The sequence below is a fragment of the Fragaria vesca genome, linkage group LG1 (genome assembly GCF_000184155.1).
Source record: "Fragaria vesca subsp. vesca linkage group LG1, FraVesHawaii_1.0, whole genome shotgun sequence".
NCBI classification, from domain to species: Eukaryota; Viridiplantae; Streptophyta; class Magnoliopsida; order Rosales; family Rosaceae; genus Fragaria; species Fragaria vesca.
Genome location: NC_020491.1, coordinates 9,926,634 through 9,946,741, shown reverse-complemented (window position 1 = coordinate 9,946,741; position 20,108 = coordinate 9,926,634). Strand labels below are relative to the sequence as shown.

General features: G+C 35.0%; 2 protein-coding genes across 2 annotated transcripts in view; both read right to left on the bottom strand.

The window, feature by feature from the left end:
• The window catches only part of LOC101300292 (NADP-dependent alkenal double bond reductase P1-like), a 9,751-nt gene extending 6,647 nt beyond the window's left edge, over positions 1 to 3,104 (bottom strand). The window contains exons 1-6 of the mRNA XM_004289123.1: positions 2,847 to 3,104; positions 2,701 to 2,742; positions 2,559 to 2,622; positions 2,199 to 2,368; positions 559 to 641; positions 70 to 196 (exon numbers count right to left, since the gene is read on the bottom strand). Coding sequence (XP_004289171.1) covers positions 70 to 196; positions 559 to 641; positions 2,199 to 2,368; positions 2,559 to 2,622; positions 2,701 to 2,742; positions 2,847 to 3,104 — 744 coding nt within the window. The remainder of the gene's footprint in view (positions 1 to 69; positions 197 to 558; positions 642 to 2,198; positions 2,369 to 2,558; positions 2,623 to 2,700; positions 2,743 to 2,846) is intronic.
• A 782-nt stretch (positions 3,105 to 3,886) lies between these two features.
• LOC101293229 (NADP-dependent alkenal double bond reductase P1-like) lies at positions 3,887 to 7,608 on the bottom strand. The gene is made up of 6 exons (XM_004287902.1): positions 7,224 to 7,608; positions 6,924 to 7,107; positions 6,508 to 6,677; positions 5,063 to 5,145; positions 4,820 to 4,946; positions 3,887 to 4,593 (listed from the first exon to the last, which is right to left on the bottom strand). The coding sequence occupies exons 1-6, from the start codon at positions 7,479 to 7,481 to the stop codon at positions 4,342 to 4,344; spliced, it is 1,074 nt and encodes a 357-aa protein (XP_004287950.1). The 5' UTR covers positions 7,482 to 7,608; the 3' UTR covers positions 3,887 to 4,341.
• Positions 7,609 to 20,108: the final 12,500 nt, after the last annotated feature.

Below are 20,108 nucleotides of genomic sequence, written 5' to 3'. Positions count from 1 at the left end.
GGTTGTGTATATATATATATATATATATATATATATATATATAATTAACTTGATTACATATATACATACCTTGTTGTATTCAGATATCATGCCGCAAAGAGGTATCTTAGCATGCCGGTTGACATGGTTGAGAACAGCCTCAAGCATTTCACCACCAACATTATCAAGGTATACATCTATGCCATTAGGGAAATACCTGAAAGTAGCTAAATCAATTACTATAAGAAAACAAATACGTACGACTGTGTTAGAGCTTTAAGCATATATGTACGTACTATTAGGGTCTCTGTATGTAAAGCATTGATCAATTAATTTTAGTGTGGTCTGTGTATATATAACGCATGCATAAACCCAATTACAAGCCTACAAACGCGAGATTCATTTCTCATAAAATAAAAAATAAAAAAACAAAAATAATGCATGCATACATAATACTGATTGCTGTATATTGTGGTTTACTATTAGTCTATTACTATGTGCTTAGAAAGATCAGACGTACATACATATGGTATACATACGAATTAATCTACTATATATTTCAAAAAACAAAAAGATTACTTGCTTAGAGCAGCGTCGTAGTCTGTCTCCGTATGATAGTTGAATGCATCATCATATCCAAATTCCTCCTTTATGAGCCTAACCTGTATTGGTTATAAACAATTTTTGACACAAAAGTCTAATTATAACACTTTCGAGGTATTGCATCGATCATTATAATACGTGCATCAATCAGTTAATCATATTTATGAATTATGATCGATCCATAAAACTATATATGTACGTGTTAAGTTCATCAACAAAATTCAGCATGTTTAATTTCTTTAAGTTTTTGTTGATTCTTTGGCAGGAACAATCAGTACGATTAGCTTATGAGGCGGTGAGGGATCAAAGTTTGAAACGAAAATTCTTATATGCACCAAGGTACAAGTGAACCAATAGTCATCACACAATCTCAGCCATTCATTTCATCTAATGTCTATATAACACAAACTTCAATGTTAACACCGTAAAGAACTGAAAAGAAAAAAATCTAGTTAACATAGTAAAAGCAAAAGTAAATATAATTTCATTAATTAAACAAGATGGGTAAAAAAGGAAAAAATTCTGAAATTAGGATTGCAGGATTTCTGGCAATCGAGGTCTTTGAGGTTCAATCAGATCTCAGACCATTTGCCAAAAAGGAAAAAAATCAGATCTCAAACCTAAAAAAAGAGAGTTTCAATCAGATCGAAGAGGAGGGAATTGGGGTCTCCGCGGCTCCTCCGCCGGCGCCGGGCAAGCATTGAAGTCAGAAACGAAAGGTCCAGCCCTTTCTCTATATCCGACGTTTGTCAAGATGAGTTGTGGCGGCCATGGGGTTCTGATATGAATCTATTAGTGGATTTAGAGAATCAATGGAAGCAATTGGAAGCAACTGATGCAATTTTGAATGATTTGTCAAGAATCGTAGATCTAGCGTTTGGGTTTCCTATCCATTCTTGATGTTCGTAATCTTCGTGCGGTCGCTCTCGGCCTAGATGATGAGGGCTACGGCGGAGGAGACGAAGAAGAAGTTGACCATCCAGACCTTGGCGGGCTCTTTGGACGACGGAGGATGGAGAGGCTGGGTTTTGGGGACGGGGAGGTGGGCAGAGCCAGTTCGATTTCTTTACTGTAGTTCCTGGGTTTTTACTGCAATTTGATTTTTTTTGGTCACTAACCATCGTTTGGTTGATCTGTTTGGTGCAACTGCACGTAGGTGCACTGCATCCTCTCCGAGTTTGAAGAGGGAGACGTTGCTATCTGTGGGGAACAAACCGCGTCACTGGACAAGATAACAACGACACAGAGTAACAAAACAAAAACAGAAGCTAGAGAATGTCGGGGCATATATACAACTGATTCAATTAATTATGCTGGTAGGGAGGGTAACAGTTCGAATTTGATGTCCACCATTGTTGTCGAGAGGCTCAATAGTAGTCTAACTCTAAATAGCAATATACTACTTGTCATCTGTTGGCCGAATTCATCTATCGAACATTGATGCTCCGTAGTATTATAGAATTTTCCGACAGACGATCTCAGATTATGAGATGAATCGATATATCTTACCTTAGTTGTTTGAGAATAGTGGTATTAACGTTACACACTGCAAGTGAAAGTCTGAATTTTACAAAAAATTTGAAAGAAAGAAGTTGATCGAATACTACTGTACTTACTTTCTCGTCAGATCCAGTGCTTCCGACGACCCTACAGCCTTTGAGCTTGGCCAACTGCCCGGCATACATCCCAACCGCCCCAGCTGCGGCTGAAATGAACACATTCGACCCTGGTTTTATTGGCTCTGCCACCACCTGAATCCCAATCCATGCTGCAAACCCAGGTACTCCTAATACATCATTATAAGATATGAGTAGCAAGAATTACAATGTTCGAATGATCATACTCCGGAGTATGGTACTATTTCAATCGTTACCATGCATTTTTCTTTTTATTTTTAGAGGAGGGAGGATTGACAGGCGTAAATTATCCTAGAAGAAGGAAGGAGAAGGAAGGAAGCTAATTATGTACGTATGTACCTAGCGTACTGATGTATTCAGGCAATAGAATCCCAGCATCTGCATCGATCTTTCTTATTAAGGCCTGAGATGGTAGCACACAATATTCAGCAACAGGGATGAAGCCACTGATCACCATGTCACCTTCCCCGTAGATACTAACCTTCGACCGAACTACCCTTCCAACCCCAAATGCTGAAACAACCTGCAGTATGATTACAGCAAATGAAAATTAAGACAACGATAACTGAAATTTTTAATTTTAAGTATAAAGTTACCAAGAAGTACGTGGTAAATTAGCTAGTTAACCTCGTTGAGGTTGTACTGGGGAGAGTAGAGGCCGTCTTCTCGGCCAGTCATTCTGCTTCGCAAGTACGGATCGAGGGAGATGAAGAGGGTCTCGAGGACGACATGTTGATCGGGGATCGAATCGAGGGCAAGGGAGATTTTGACTGTGCGGAGTTTGAGATGATCGGAGGTCGGAACACCTTCTGGTGCATAAGCAGCCATGTACCACTCCCTGCTCTCCACTACTGTCATCCTCATCTCTTCACTAATCTCACTCATTATCTTTTCTTCTTTTTTTTTTGGCTAATTAACCTAGCTTGTTTACTAGGTCCAAAGAAAAAGAAATGCCTCTTCGTTATCATAGGAGAGGTCGAGAGGACATATATGTAGTAAGTCTTAACATCGCTTCTCCCTATCCCTATTCAGTACGTAAATGTGGTTGATTGCAACCCACAGAATTAAGTCTCCCTGCTTTTCGTCCAAAAAAAAAAAAAAGTAACTCCCAAGGGTCACTCGTTAAGGCTTTTCAGATTGCATGTGGATTGGTGGGCACTAAAATTTGGTGCACCTAATAATTGCACGAACCACGTCAGTAACATAACTTCATTGCAGTAGGTAAAACATCCATGTGTTTTGGACGCGCGAACAAGCTAGAAATAAAACATATGTCCCATCGCCTTCTTTTTTGATATTTGAAAGAAATATTCACTTATAAGAAGCATTTCGATACATTCTATTTTGAGAAGAAAACAAAACTTAAACGAAATGGTTGAAAATGTTTCATGTACCAACTTTCCAATAAGAAACGAGCTAGTGTGATTGTGTGGGTTTCAAGATATATATAATTATGCGTACTATTTAAGATTATATACTACGTTTACGTTTTAGCCAACTATGAGACTTGTTTCTTATTGGGAAATTAGACATTCTATGTCCCCATCTCCATTCATGTACTATTTTGTTTCTTGTCAATAAAATAACTGGAACCGGGTGTAGGGTTAAACCTCCTAACTTGGTTGGGTTCCAAACCCCTAAAGAAAAAAAAATTGTAAACTTTAAGAAAATGATACATTAATATAGTAAAATTGATAAAAGGGCTTCAACTTTTGCACGAAAAATACTACAGTTCACAACTAGCAGAAAGAAAGTTTTAAATAGTTTACAACATGAAACTCAAAAAAGTTCTAAAACAAAACGAAGATCCTCCTTAAACACGAAAGGTTTTTAGTTATTAATCCATGAAAGAGGATCAATCCAATGACAACAAGATTTTCATTATTAGACATCTCAACAACAATATAGAGCAACTACCACACAATGAGTGTGACCTTTAGAGGTGTGCATTCTTCGTTATGTGTGGCAAGGGGTGGGTATTAGTGGAGATGAGGGGAAAATTGTCACACAAGTGTGGATTGCGCGCAACACCTCTAAATGTCACACTCTTTGTGTGACCTTTGCTCCATTTTGTTGTTGTGGACTAAGTTGTCTGATCGTTTATTCTTGAATACTGTAAGCATTACTTGACTTGGATTACTAGTTTTCCAATATTGGAGCTGGTGAAGAGTGACCCTAGGCTCTCCAAGAACTTCTCGATTCCATTAATGATCTTAAACTTGGAAACAATCTTTCCTTGCTTTAGGTGGCTCTCCATCTCCTTCGTAAAGTCCCCAAAACGATCGATGTATGAAAACACCATGTACCCTTGCATCTTCACATCTTTGCCTATCAAATTCAACAGATTCCTCACTCCCTCTCTCTCACTCCAAACCTGTACGTATGCACAACAATTAGGCAAACCCTAGTTAGCTGGCACACTTGAGAAACCACATATGTAATGCACATCAATTAATTGTTTCCAATAAATTAAAATGTAAACATATGGTATATTTGTGATAGTATATATGTATTATGATAGCAAGGGAAAACAAAACTTATGATATATACAATATAAATTTGAGGATGAAAATTTGAATCTAATAAATGGTAATACGTACCTTGTTGTAGCCAGATATCATGCCACAAAGGGGTATCTTTGCATGATGGTTGACATGGTTGAGAACAGCTTCAAGCATCTCACCCCCAACATTATCAAGGTAAACATCTATTCCATTAGGGAAGTACCTGAAAATAATTTTGGCTTTTAGCATCATCTGGCCTGGGCTTCTGATCTCTTTGTGAAACCATCAATTGTATTTTGATCTTTCAATATGATTAGTAGTTGAGAAATGATTGTTTACTTGCTCAAAGCAGCATCAAAATCTGACTCTGTGTGGTAGTTGAATGCATCATCATATCCGAATTCCTCCTTTAAAAGTTTTACCTGCATAAATAAAAACTTATGCGATTGAATTATGTATTCTAATGTAAAGGAAACATGGATATTGAAGAATGTGACTGATTGCTCGTTAACAGTTCAGTTTCTAGCTGTTAGCTTCTCCCCAATCCCTTTCTCTCTTTGGAATATTTTGCTCTCTACTGGAGAAAATTATGGTAGTTTCTTAACCAAAATGTAGCAACATGTTTTTCATATATATTGAGAATGTAAACAGAATGCGGATCATCTTGCAAACTATATAACAACTCACATAGGCTAGGATACGTTAAAGTTGCTGTGTAGTGCGGCTGGGTGGAGGAAGGAAGATTCCCCGTCGGTTGACAAGACAACACACATTTTGTTTCAAATATTGAAATCACATCATTCCACGTACCAACCAAAGTAAAAAAAGGAACCGGAGTTTGTACTCATCTGCAGAATACTAATGCTGGGGACTTTTTTTATATACACATGCGTATAACATACAATAAGTCATGAACTGTTTAATTGTCAAAAAATTTTAAATTATTAAACAATCAAATAGTTCACGGCATGTTGTATGTTATACACATATGTATAACAGCCAAACCCTAATGCTTGTAGCTAGTGGGAATAAAACTATACCATTCTTGAGCTATTGGTAGGGTTGACAATTTGGGCCATGTCAACAAACCGAGTACCAACGTAATTGGTATACCAAAGACTTGGTAACCGACTTAGTTGGTACGGTATACCGTACCAGTCTTGTAACATGGTTAGTACTTGGTATTGAGATTTTCATACCATCTGTATACTGTACCAATCATATATGTGTAATTATGCAAAAATACATTCATATCTATGTAGGAAACAAAAATTAAACCTCTAACATTTTACAAACAACTTATAAAATGTATAATATATGTAAAGACAATTAAAATATATGTATAAGATATAATATATGTATTGTTTTATATTTATAACATACTATAGATATAAATACAATTAAAATATAAATATATATTAGCAAGAGGTATGTTTCGAAACTATGACTGCTCTGATAGAAAATATGACCACATACCATCAAACCAAAGCTATCATTGCATTATATTTGTGAAAAAATTATATTTATCACTTCATTTTTTGAGCCACAATCTAAACTTGGTAGAGGTCTATTACCAACCGTACTAACCGTACTAACTAAGTCGGTATACCAACTTCGGTGGTTGATTTTAGTAGAAGATTTTGCCTATCAATCATAAGTTGGTTAGTACATAATATTAGTAAAGTCGGTATACTTACTAATGTCAGTTTTACCTGCTGGTCTAATTGAGCTAAAATTTAAGAGCTGGTCTAATTTTATAAGCTTGTTAATGAGCTAGGACTTACTTTCTCATCGGATCCGGTGCTTCCGACGACCCTACACCCTTTTATCTTGGCCAACTGCCCTGCATACATCCCCACCGCCCCGGCTGCGGCTGAAATGAACACATTTGACCCCGCCTTTACGGGCCCCGCTATCACCTCAATTCCCACCCATGCTGCAAACCCGGGTACGCCTACAACCAAAATAAATCATCGAAAAATAATACTTAATGTTACAACGTACAATTATATATTCAACCAAAATTGTGAAAATATTAGTATATTATTCCATTAATTACAAAAACCTTCTACTATATCTCAAAGTAGTATACGTCCTTCCAATTATAAATCAACTTTACCTTTTTGGTGGATCCAAGTATGGCATATGTAGGCCGGGTAGAAATTAAGAAAGGATGAAAAATCATCAGTAAATTAGGTACCTAGCATACTGAGATATTCAGGCAGAGGAACACCAGCATCTGGATCAATCTTTGTTGTTAATGCTTGGGATGGTAGTACACAATATTCAGCAACAGGTAGGAAAGGACAGATCACTACGTCCCCTTCTCCAAAGTTACTATCCTTTGACCTAATTACCTTTCCAACCCCAAATGCTGAAACTACCTGCTTAACAAGAAGCTAGTGCAGATAAAGAAGAGACTAAAACCAATCTATATATAGCGCAAAAATGAAAGTGATTAATGTTTAGTCGATAGTATTTAAAACTACATATAATTAACCTCGTTGAGGTTGTACTGGGGAGAGCAGAGACCGTCTTCTCGGCCGGTCATTCTGCTCCGCAAGAACGGATCGAGGGAGATGAAGAGAGTCTCGAGGACAAGATGTTGGTCCGGGATCGAATCAAGAGCTAGGGAGATTTTGACTGTGCGGAGTTTGAGATGGTCGGAGGTCGGAACACCTTCAGGTGCATAAGCGGCCATGTACCACTCTCTGCTCTCCACTTCTGTCCTCCTCATCTCTTCACTAATCTCACTCATTCTCTCTTTCTCTCTGATCAGTGATTACTATTATCTTGCTTGGTAACTCACCAAGATATATAAGCATAGAAAGGCGCCTCTACTTTCTTCTATATAGAGAGCAGGTCACCTTAAACATATTTCTGGTAGTAAACAACAAAATTTGTTGCGCATATATATATATAGCCCTTCTCAGCTGCAGATGTCCGTACCTAAAGTTTTTGGTACGGTATTTTCTATTTTTGCACCACTTCCTAATCGAATTTCCTTAAACTTTCTTCTAGACATATCTAGATCATCTTGTGTGGATCATCTCTGCAAAATTTCAACCAATTAAGGCCCTCAAAATCGAAAAACAAATGGAGATGATGAACCGGACAGAATTCAGTCCGTCAGTATTTGTTTTTCGATTTTGAAGGCCTTAACGATCACCAAATTGGTTGAAATTTTGCAGAGATGATCTACACAAGATGATCTAGATATGTCTAGAAGAAAGTTTGAGAAAATTTGATCGGGAAGTTGTGCAAAAATGGAAATCCGCACCAAAACTCAGGTGTGGACGTTCGCACCTGAGAATTCCTATATATATATATATATAAATTACAGTACACTACAATGCTGATAAAAATAGTTCCTGAAATGAACTTACTAAGTTGTTGCAATGCTGAATGTGAGATATTGGCTTTCGGTAGAGATTTCTCCTTGCTAGAGATTTCTCCTCAAGCTTCAAGGTAGTAGAGATTTCTCTTCAAGCTTCTCTTTACTAGAAAATCTGTAAGTTTTCTTTCTATGTAAATTAAGTTTCATTATATTTCATAATACAAGTTTTCTTCATAGAAAAACACATACTCTCTAAAAGCTCATATCCTTGATATGGCCATTAAAACCTAGGTTTGGTTAAGAGGCTTTAGGGAATTGGTTTTAAGCACCTTAGAGAACTGGTTTTAGGTACCATCTATGAAGAAAAAATGGCAAAACCTAATATAACAAAGTCATTAGAATGTTTATATGAAGATCAAAATTATGATCATACTTTGCATATTCCTAGAGAGTACAAAAATGATATTTCTGTTCTTAGTAGTACAATAAATACTATCTGTGATATGTTAAATATGATATCAAAAAATCAAAAATTAATCTATAATTTGAATATTAAAACAAACAAGATTGAACAAAAAATTCAATCTCTTGGAGAAGTTGTTGATTTAGATCTTAAAACCGAGACTAAAGAACAAATACAAGAATTAACTAAAACAGTTAATAACTTCATCCTGCAACAAGATGAAATGAATTATCCTAGAGATAACAAAATCCCCAGATTGTTTTACGGAACTGAAGATATAGAAGAGATAATAGTTCTTCAAAACAAAGAACCTAATGAAGAAGAATATAACAATATTGTGGAAATTCTGGATTATTGGAAAACGATCTATAAAGATCCGGAAGCAACAATGGATGAAAGAAATCATATTTTACATCAAATAAGATTAATCTGTTTGGAATATGAAGATCTGCTTTCTTATTTTAATTATGATATTAATATGTTATCTGATGATGAATCAACATCTTCAGAATCAAATGAAGATGACAATGAAATAAATGCTTTAAGTGATAGTGAAACAGATCCAGAAGAAAAAACTTCTGATCTACCAAAGAAAAGAAAAGCAAATGAAGACCTTCCTGAATTTTCTAATCAAGAAGTTTTTGAAGAATACTTGAGAACAACTCAAGATGAAGATAAAAAATTCATAAATACAACAGGACATGCACCATCTTCTGGAATAAAAACTGAACCAGATAATCCTAGTCCCTCCTACACAAGGAGAGATGATATGAATAAACAGACGGTAGCCCAACATGGGACATATTTAGATTTAAGCCATATACCATTTAAGGATAAAGAAAAAACAGTAGATGATTGGGCACAATCAATGTCCATTTTGATAACCAATTATAAAAATGTTTGGACTAAAGAGAGATTTTTAGATTATATTGTAGCAACATTGCAAGGAGACACTTTGCAATGGTTAAAGCAATGGGAAAATTCACCAGAAGGGACATTACAAAAATTATCTTTATTAACAAATTTTAAAGATTTTGATAATATACTCAAAAGCTTTGCACAATAATAGAAGAACATTTGTGTGGAGCAACAGATGAAAAAATCATCCATGAAGATGCTGAATATATATTGTCAAAAATAAAACTCTGCAATATATGTCAGTTTGAAGAATATTCTCAGTTGTATAAAAGTTGCTACTTCAAAATAAAACCAGAGTTAAGCTTACACTGGTTAAACCAATTTTTTCATAAACTCCCAAACCCATGGGATGAATTAGCTATAAAAGGTTATCCTGATTTTATAACCAGAATTAATAAACATGATAATCTAGGATTCAGAATAAATTTTGTATTAAGACTTATTACTGAAAGATGTGTGGAAGTCAGAGCTAAAAAATAGGTAAAAAACCAAATTAGTAATGATCCCAGAGGAAGAAAATGTTGTGACAAAATACTTAGAGAAAATTGGAAAATTGGTTGTAACCCCCAACCAAGATCTTCTAAAAAGAGAAGATATAAATGGAAGCCATTTAAAAAGAAAAAATTTTCGAAAAAGAAAAAATATATTAGAAAGAAAAAACAGTCTGAGAAAAATCAATCTGGTAAAACTAAAAAGCATAAAAAATGCAGATGTTACATTTGTAATGAAGAAGGGCACTATGCTCCAGAATGTCCTAAAAAGGGAAAAAATACTAAGAAGATGGTTAAAATGTTAGAAGAAAATAACCTTGAAATATTGTTATTGTTCGGTGAAGAAATCTCCGACAATGAAGAAATTTTATATGAGCTAGAAACAGAAAGTGATAGCTCGAAAGATGAAGAATTTATCTTTATGTTAAAAGAAAATATCAAAGAAAATCCTGAAGAAGAACTTCAGAGTATAAGGTTAAAAGACGTCATTGGAGAAGAAATAAATTTTTCTAATGAACAATTACAAAATTTGGAAAAATTCAAATATGCTATAAATAAAGAAAATATTTATAAATACTCTAGATTTCAAATATTTTCTCATAGGATATTTGAACAGTTTAGTGAAAACACCACAGCTCAGTGTACTGAAGAATGAACAATGGAAATCGATATCCCATTGTTTGATAAAAAGAAAATTGAAAGATGGAGGAAAAAAATATCCAGATATAAGATATGTTCATATTGGTCTAATCTAGATCATTATAACTGCATTATTTAGGCAAAGTTTGGATACACCAATACTTGCTGTTGTCTTTGATAAAAGACTGAGTAACCCACTTCAGTCAATGATCGGCGGAATCCAATCAAACTTAGTATATGGAATAGTTTGGTTCAATATTAAACCTAACTTTTTTCTATCTATAACGGATAGAAACATAGAAAATTCAGTAAAAATAAAAATTCAATTAAAAAATTTAAGTATGGACCATAACTCCCAAGATTTAGCAATCCAATGGAGAACAATACATGAGTTAACTCGGCTCCCTCAAACATCTACAAAAGATCTAGATAAAAATATAGTTGAATTGTTCGAACCAAGATCATTCGATACTGAGATTCAACCAACCTTATTACATTGGAAGGATCTAGAAATACCAAAACAATGGTTATTTAAAAACTTGGTAGGAGAAAGTTCTAGTAGCAAACCAGCTACTATAGAATTTCGATCATCGGGAAGCAATCTCTACTTCAGAGATAAACGAACTCAAAGTAAAAAATGGTAGTTAGAATTCCCACATCGGTTGAGTCTGCAAGAACTTAGACCTCCATTAGTCATAAACAATGACTCAAAATCAGAAGAAAACAACGACGAAGCAATTGCATTAAAACAAGTGCAAATTCCTATTATGTCAGGAACAAATTATGAAAAAGAAAAAGAAAAAAATGAAATTATAAAATTATGTGAAATGTATAGCATTTCTAATGGGAATGAAAATATCCTCTTTGCTCCAAGCCAAGGGAAAAAGAAATATACATATGTATTAGGAGAATTTAAGTTTGCAGGCTATAAACCATATAGCTTGTGTTCATTAATAGATACAGGAGCAACTGTCTATGCATGTAGACCTAATGCTCTACCTCCTGAAAAATGGACATTAATTGTCACGCCCCAATTTTCGAAAGGAAATTTTCAAAAATTTTGGCATGATATAACTTAAAATACTATAATCCCAAAACCTGTTTCAACAAAATTTAAGGAGAAATTAACTCAATGCGGAAAGTAAATTTACACACAACTCCAAATTGAGTTAAATATTACATTTCCTTGTTTACATAAACTTGAGAGTCAAGAAATGAAACGCTCACATGAGTTTAATATTGTCTATCCCAATGTATATATATAAAAAAAATATATATACAATGAACAACCAAAACCCAACAAAAAATAACCCTGCCACTAAGCCTCCACTTCAACCCTGCTGATCCTCACCTGCAGGTCTAACCCCTACACCGAGAATTGGTGCACCGGGTTGTAAACAACAAACCCGGTAAGCTAAAAAACTCGTATGAGTAAACTCAAAAATAACATAACATTTATCACATCTAATATTCCACAAAAGAGATTGGATCAATAATTAAAAACCACACATCCAACACATTACCCAAGAAATGTACCCATGAGTCCCAGATATTTAATAAAATACCTCTCATGACCTATAACAACACTATGTGTACCCATGGGTCCCAGATACCATACAGTATCTCTCATGACCTACACTGACAGACGGACTAGAGCTCTATTCCTAATTGTAACCAATCACCCGGCCAAAGGCTTGGAACCCAGTTTGACTGTCTAATAATCAACATAAAAGTGATAAATAACATCTTAACCGTAACTAATCACCCAAATAAAGGCTTGAAACCCGGTTTGGCTATTTATCCAACAATCATAATATCACAATATTATCCTCAACAACACAATATCACATCATTATACTCAACAACATAATATCACATCATTATTCACAACAACACAATATCACATCATTATTTTATATCCTCCCACATGGATATATTTACATGAACAAATTATAGATATTCCAAAAGAATAATCTATCAAAAATCAATAAAATTATGATCACATGAATCTCAAAATAGCATTTAAAGCAAACTTGTTTTATCTTACTTATGAGCCGTTGACGATTAAGCTCATATATTTTTAAAATAATTAAAAGCATATTTTTAAATCCAACATCATCATTATCATTATCATATGACCATAATAACAATAGGTTCAAAAGTGAACCTTGGTGAGATTTACTCACCTAGATATCCTGCTGCAAAACCCTCAACCTCACGAAGGCAAGCCAATCACAAAATCACAAATCACCTAAAATCACACAATTAAAAACCTTAGAAACCAAAGTAGTAAAGGATAACACAATACCCTTAAACTAACTCTTAGCTCAAGGGAGGACAACTTCCTAAAGTCGTTAAACTCAACGACACAATAGAGCTGCCTCAACTCTTCAAAACCTAAACTCTAACCCAACCAAGCTAACACCAATAAACTCAAGTCCTAGCATGCCAACCTTGCTTAAAATCTAGCCATACTACCACTCAACAAGCTCACAGCAGCAAGGACTAGCTAACCAAAGGAAACTAAAGCCGCCACTCAGCCAGAAGCGCCGCCACGCGCCACCATAGGCGGCGGCGAGTGGGCCCCACGCGCCACCATAAACTTTTGAATTAGAGAAAACTCTCAACAGCAAAGTTGAAGCTTGAAGCAAGATGAACAACTTTCATACCTGAGACTTTGACCAATTTAGGCCGGAAACTACCCCGAAAACAGCAGCCAAAAACAAACCCCAAAACCTGAAATCCGGCACCCGAACTTGATTTCTACTTCACTAAAGAGGCATGAACATCCCTAGAAGAGAGAGGGGAGCAAGACTTACCTAACCTTGGCCGGAATCGGCATCGAAATCGCCGGCTTTCCGGCGGAACAGTAGCAGCTCCGCCGCTTCATGGCGGCTTCCAGGCAGCCGGACAGCGGGCGGGACTGCTCCAAAAATGAAGAGGACGTCGGTACGGATCCAACGGAACCGACGGCGTCCAAAATGGTGGCCGGATGAGGAAGAAAATGACCGGAGAAGGAAGAGGGTGTGGGAGGGTCGGGAGAGAGGAGAGAGAGATTGAGAGCTGGCTGCTGCTGCAGTTATAGGTTTTCCAAAAATATTTCCCACACATTTTTCTACTTATACTCTTTCTAAACCCGGAAACTAACTTCCTCTTACCATAACTTCTTCATGCAACATCCGTTTCAGGCATGCCACATGTCTACGAACTCGTATCAACAAACTCTACAACTTTCATGCAAGAAGTTTTCGAAGATAACTTACGAAAAATAAAGTCAACTTTTGGTCTCTTAAAAGTCAAAGCACCATAAATAAACTCCTAAAACTTCAACTTCGTATAAACCAAAGAATTTCCATAAATAATCTTTCATTAAATAAAGAAATAATACAAGGAAAATTGATATGAAAATCTAGGGTATTACATTAATGAAACACCCCATTAATGTCACAAGTATAAAAGGGAAAGATATAAAAATTGAACATAAAGCTATATGGTTAAATGGAGTCAGGTATATAATACCAAAAATCATAGCCTTTCCTGAAATGAACGGTGATGTTTTATTACGCAACAATTTTATTTTTGCTTATTATCTCATTCTCCTGGATACAGGATATATAGCTCTCGATATTAACAATGGAATCCACAAAATTCCATTTTTACCACAGCATAAGTATAAATGTCATAAAGATTTCGCGCCAAGCAAGCGTGGTGATCCAGAAACAATAGATCAACTTGACAAACCTAAACCAAGTGAAAAACACTTTGGTAAGACAAAAATTCAGGTACTTAGTGAAAAACACTAGGTATACAAAATTCTAGAAGAAAATTTTAGTGAAGACCCCTTAAAACTATGGTCAAAAAGTCCAAGATATTGTACTCTTAAACTTAGAAATCCTGATGTAATTATAAGGGTCAAACCAATGATTTATACAAGACAAGATAATAATGAATTTGACATCCAAATAAAGGAGTTGAAAGAGAAGCATCTCATAGAAGAAACTACGAGTCCACACTCTAGTCCTGCATTCATGGTAAGAAACCATGCAGAAATCAAGAGAGGAAAAGCTCGTATGGTAATAAACTATAAGCGCTTAAATGAACAATTAGAGTTCGATGAGTATTTTATTCCACGAAAATTTGTTCTAATCAATCAAACTAAGGGTGCCAGAATCTTTAGTAAATTTGATTGTAAATCAGGATTTTGGCAATTAAAATTAACAGAGGAGTCAAAACCATTGACTGCTTTTAGTACTCCATGTGGACACTGATGGATTTCCTGCAAGTATACAGGGTGGATATAGTATAGTGAAATGGAAGAGAAGGGGTTGTCGTTCCCACGAGGATATTTGTTCAATTCAAATTATGAAATACCTAAACTAACTATACTAAAACACACAAATCACGATAACAATTTAAAGAAACAATAAAATAAGTAAACAAATAATGATAAATGAATCTAGGGCGTCAGAATCAACCACTAACAATCCTATTTATGCTTTGATGCAACTAACAGACTCTTTCGTTTCTCTAGATGACAATTCTTGTATCTAAGTCCAGTTACGGCACTTAGACCATGGTTTTCCTTAAGTGTATGATTCTCTCCAGATACGGCAGAGGTCGTATATCCTAGCATGCAGTCTATCCAGTTACGACATAAATTTAACATGTAAGACTCATTACGTTCTAGAAAACAAGAGAATCATGCAAACCATTACTTCAGTTACGACAATAATGTTATTCACAACTCTTAATCACAAGAAGCTAATTTGAATTATATTGCAGTTACGCCTCAAATTCATCTTCTAATTACTAGATGCAAAGCCTTAAGGTGGTCAATCAAAGAACTCAAACATATAGCATCGATTAAATTAGTGACTAAGAATTCATCATAAAGAAACTATAAATCAATTAATCAAACATCAAAGACATAAACAATCATGCTAGGGCATCATCCTAACCCTAGAAAAGGTTTAACTTAACAAGACTAAATAAAACATAGTAATGATGGAAAGGGGATGAAGGTGAAGGTGGATGGATGGATGGTCTCTGCTCCTTTAGGCGTCTACAATGTGCTTTCCGAGACCTCTCCTTCATATGAAATTCGTGCTCCTTTATATAGAGAAGTTTCCTGCTCATCTTTGGCTTCATATTTCCTTGTAAGACTTGGATTCAGACTCCTTTTTTGATATGGAATGAGAAAACCTTGAGATATCTCTTGTAGAACTAGGAATACATGTACTTCTTGAATCCTCATATGTATTATTGTCCTTGAAGCTTTAGGGTTGACAGTCTTGTACCATGGAACTTGAGTTCTCCACAAAAGCTTGTAATTTCCCGAGCAGATTTTCTGATCTGACCTATCTTCATTCAAATGATCATAACTCAGTTCATAAGTATCGAAATCGAGATCCGTAAACTTTTACAGAAAGTAGACTTCCGTAGCTTTCCAATGAAGGCTCATAGTCTGATTCGATCTGAATAATTCCCAGTAATTCGGCAAAGTTAGCCGTTCTGCATAGACAAATTCTGGCACTTGGGATTGCAATCGTCTTTCAATCCTTATTTGCTCATTTTAACTCCTTTTCTTCTCTGTATGACACAAACCTACAAAAACACTAAAATAACGTAAATCAATCACAAATAAGGAAACTTAATGCAAAAACAAAGATTATGAGGCATATAAATATAGGATAAAATGAGCACATCAGACACTACCACTGGAATGTCATGCCTTTCGGGTTAAACATAGCCCCTCAGATTTTTCAAAGATGGTTGGACAGTATCTTTAAGGATCTTAAAGATTTTTGTGTTGTCTACATAGACGACATTTTAATTTTCTCTAAAAACAGAGAAGATCATAAAAGACATCTTCAAATTCTTTGCAGTAAATTCCAAAAACATGGAATTATACTATATCACCCAAGAAAATTGACATTGAACAAGAATCTATAGATTTTCTTGGAATCACTTTAAACCATTCAGGAATAAAACTTCAAGAGCATATAGTCTCTAAAGTAAGAGACTTTCCTGAAGATCTAACTGATAAAAAACAGTTACAAAGTTTATTAGGAATATTAAATTATGCAAGAAATTTTGATAAAATATCTATCTAAAAAAGAAATTCCTTTAATAGAAAAATTAAAGAAAAATAAAGAATTTCACTGGACAGAAAAAGATAAAAAAATTATTACAGCAAATCATACAGGATTTAAATCAACTTCCTGAAGTTTATTTTCCAAAACCTGGGGATAAACTGATTTTAGAAACAGATGCTTCAGACAAATGCTGGGGATGCATATTAAAAGCTATCCCTGTAAAAAAAATGGGAAGAAAAAAATCCTCCCATAAATGAAAACTCAATAAGAGTAAGAAAACAACATATTCCAAAAAAAACTTCAGAAAGAAGAATTAGTATGTGGATACAATTCAGGAAAATTTAAACCTAATGAAATTAAATATATAATTTTTGAAAAAGAACTGTTGGCAATAAAACTTGCTTTAAAGAGATTTCATATTTACTTAGCTCCAGAAAATTTTATAATTAGAATTGATAACCAAGCAGTTCGTGATTTTCTTATTAAGGTAGAAATATTCTAGAAGGTAGAAGATTAAAATGGTATAATTATATTGCCATGTATACTTTTGAGGTAGAACATCTCAAGGGTTCTAACAATTTTCTTGCTGATTATTTAAGCAGGTATGGAGAAGGGCAAAGAGATAATGAACCGGTCAACTGAAGGATGGATCACTGTCGCTAAAAAAGCGCCATTACAAAATTCATCTCAGAGGCCAAACCAACCTTATTTTCAGAATAGAGCTAAACCAGCTAATAAATACTATATGGTATTTGAAGGTTTCAAAACAGGAATCTTCCATAACTTGGCATAATGTGCTGCTTCTATTAGCAGGTATCGTGGAGCATTCTGGCAAGGATTTCCTAATGTTGATATTGCAGCATTAGAATATCAAAGATACATTGCAGCAAAAGTAAGATGTCAAGTGCAACAAACACAAGACAACTTATCTCAATCATCTGAGATTAGGGACTTCTACAATCCAGGACTCCCTAGAGATGTTTATAACACCATAAATGCAGTATGGAAGAGCCATATTGCTGGAATAAATAAAGAATTCCGAGTACAACTAACCCAGCTGTCTACTCAGATCTCAAATCTAGCAGCACAGCTAGATGCTGAGAAAGTTAAAACTTACAAATTTAAACATGTAAGTCTTCAGGTTCTTAAGCAAATAAATTAGAGTGAAGATTTCACGCTAGAGAAGATAACCAGTTTTCTCCAGCTATCAGAACTATTAGAAGACATATCTGATTCAACTTTTGAACAAATTAAAAGAATTTGTCTTTTTGAAAAATCAAAAAATCATCTTCCATATCACCTCTTTGCAGATATTTATGCTAAAATCCATAATCATGGTCAAGTAATTCATGACATGTTTCTACAACATTCAGAATCCATGAATGTTAAGGATGATGGAATCCCTAAACTTAGTTTCATCATAAACCATGATGAATGGAATCTTGCAGCTATTGAATGGGGAAGAACTAACCAGGTTATTTTCCAAAGTTTAGATTATGCTACCATAAAAGATTTTCCTCAATTCATTAAAACAATGGTATATCATGTAGCAAAAAGGTACAGACTCTCCAAGTATCTCACATTCAGCATTGCAAGTACTATTGGATGGAGAGGAAGAGAAAAGTTCTTCCAACCATATCAGATATGGTGGTTAACAGAAACAGAAGACCATCAAGTTAATCAAGCTATGGTGCCAACCGAAACAGCCAACCGGTTGATCAGCAATCTTAACATGGAACAATATGCAATTCAGAGTGGAGCTCATCTAAAAGATGTTGCCGAAGACATAAGGAAAAGCAATTTGCTTAAACTGACAGATGGACGGCGAGTTTTCGCTACACATATGGCAAACAGCTATCAGCCTACTCCTGAACAACAGAAGCAAGCAGATGATTTACTTTCTGACATGGCTACAAATATTAGCCAGTTGGACCTCCCGTTTATGGTAGGACAAGAAATTGAAGAACTGTCCAATTTACCTCTCTTAGATTCCAACTCAAATCAGAGTATAGGGTTAGATGACGTGGGCTATCAGAATCTCGACAACGCTATGGAAGCGTAATGGACCCACATAACTTTCTCGACAGACGCAACAGCAGATAAAACATCTACAGTCGCTTCGAAGGCGGTAGAAGTAGATAGAAATATGTAAATAGTAATGAGGTGTCACCTTAACTTAACCATAGTTGGTGATTTACCTTAGTCATGTTATTTTTGTAACTATAGTAAAGTTACTAGAGTTACTTTTTCATTGTATATATATATATATGCTAGTATGTTGAAGAGAAGGCATCGGATGTTAGAAAGCCTTACTCTCTTTCCTTTTGTGTTTGTATTCCTCTTGTAAGAAATTTCCCTATCATCAATAAAAATAGTAAGTTGTTGTTTCCTTTTGTGTTTGTATTCCTCTTGTAAGAAATTTCCCTATCATCAATAAAAATAGTAAGTTGTTGTTTCCTTTTGTGTTTGGTTTTACCAGACTGATTTTTCTCATACTGTTTTTTCTTTCTAATATATTTTTTCTTTTTTGAAATTTTTTTATTTTTAAATGGCTTCCATTTATATCTTCTCTTTTTAGAAGATCTTGGTTGGGGGTTACAACATATTAGAAAGAAAAAACAAGTCTGAGAAAAATCAGTCTGGTAAAACTAAAAAGCATAAAAAATGCAGATGTTACATTTGTATCTTTAAGGATCTTAAAGATTTTTGTGTTGTCTACATAGACGATATATATATATATATATATATACAGCCCTTCTTAGCTGCGGACGTCCGCACCAAAGGTTTCGGTGCGGATTTTTATTTTTGCACCACTTTCCGATCGAATTTCCTCATATCCACCGTCTAGTATCTATATAATATTGTGTAGATCATCTCTGCAAAATTTCAGCCAATTTGGTGATCGTTAAGGCCCTCAAACTCGAGTTTTTCTGGTATGAAAACAACCGGACAGAATTCAGTCCGTCATTTATTTTTCGAGTTTGAGGGCCTTAACGATTACCAAATTAGTTGAAATTTTGCAGAGATGATCTACACAATATTATCTAGATACTAAACGGTGGAGATGAGAAAATTCCTCACCAAAGTTTTGATGCGGATTTCCATTTTTACACCCCTTTTCAATCGAATTTTCTCATCTCCGCCGTTTAGTATTTAGATAATATTGTGTAGATCATCTCTGCAAAATTTCAGCCAATTTGGTAATCACTAAGGCCCTCAAAATTGCGTCTTTCTGTTATAAACATGAACGGTTCATGTTTGACAGAATTCAGTCCGTCCATTTGTTTTTCGAGTTTGAGGGCCTTAACGATTACCAAATTGGCTGAAATTTTGCAAAGATGATCTACACAATATTATCTAGATACTAGACGGTGAGATGAGGAAATTCGATCGAAAAATGGTGCAAAAAATGAAAATCCGCACCAAAACCATTTGTGCGGAC

Excerpts from the sequence above, each read along its gene's own strand:
- LOC101293229 (XM_004287902.1), bottom strand. The coding sequence starts at position 7,481 with ATGAGTGAGATTAGTGAAGAGATGAGGAGGACAGAAGTGGAGAGCAGA. Across the intron at positions 5,146-6,507 it reads GCACCGGATCCGATGAGAAA|GTAAAACTTTTAAAGGAGGA; the intron begins GTAAGTCCTAGC and ends TTATTTATGCAG. Across the intron at positions 4,594-4,819 it reads TGATATCTGGCTACAACAAG|GTTTGGAGTGAGAGAGAGGG; the intron begins GTACGTATTACC and ends GCATACGTACAG.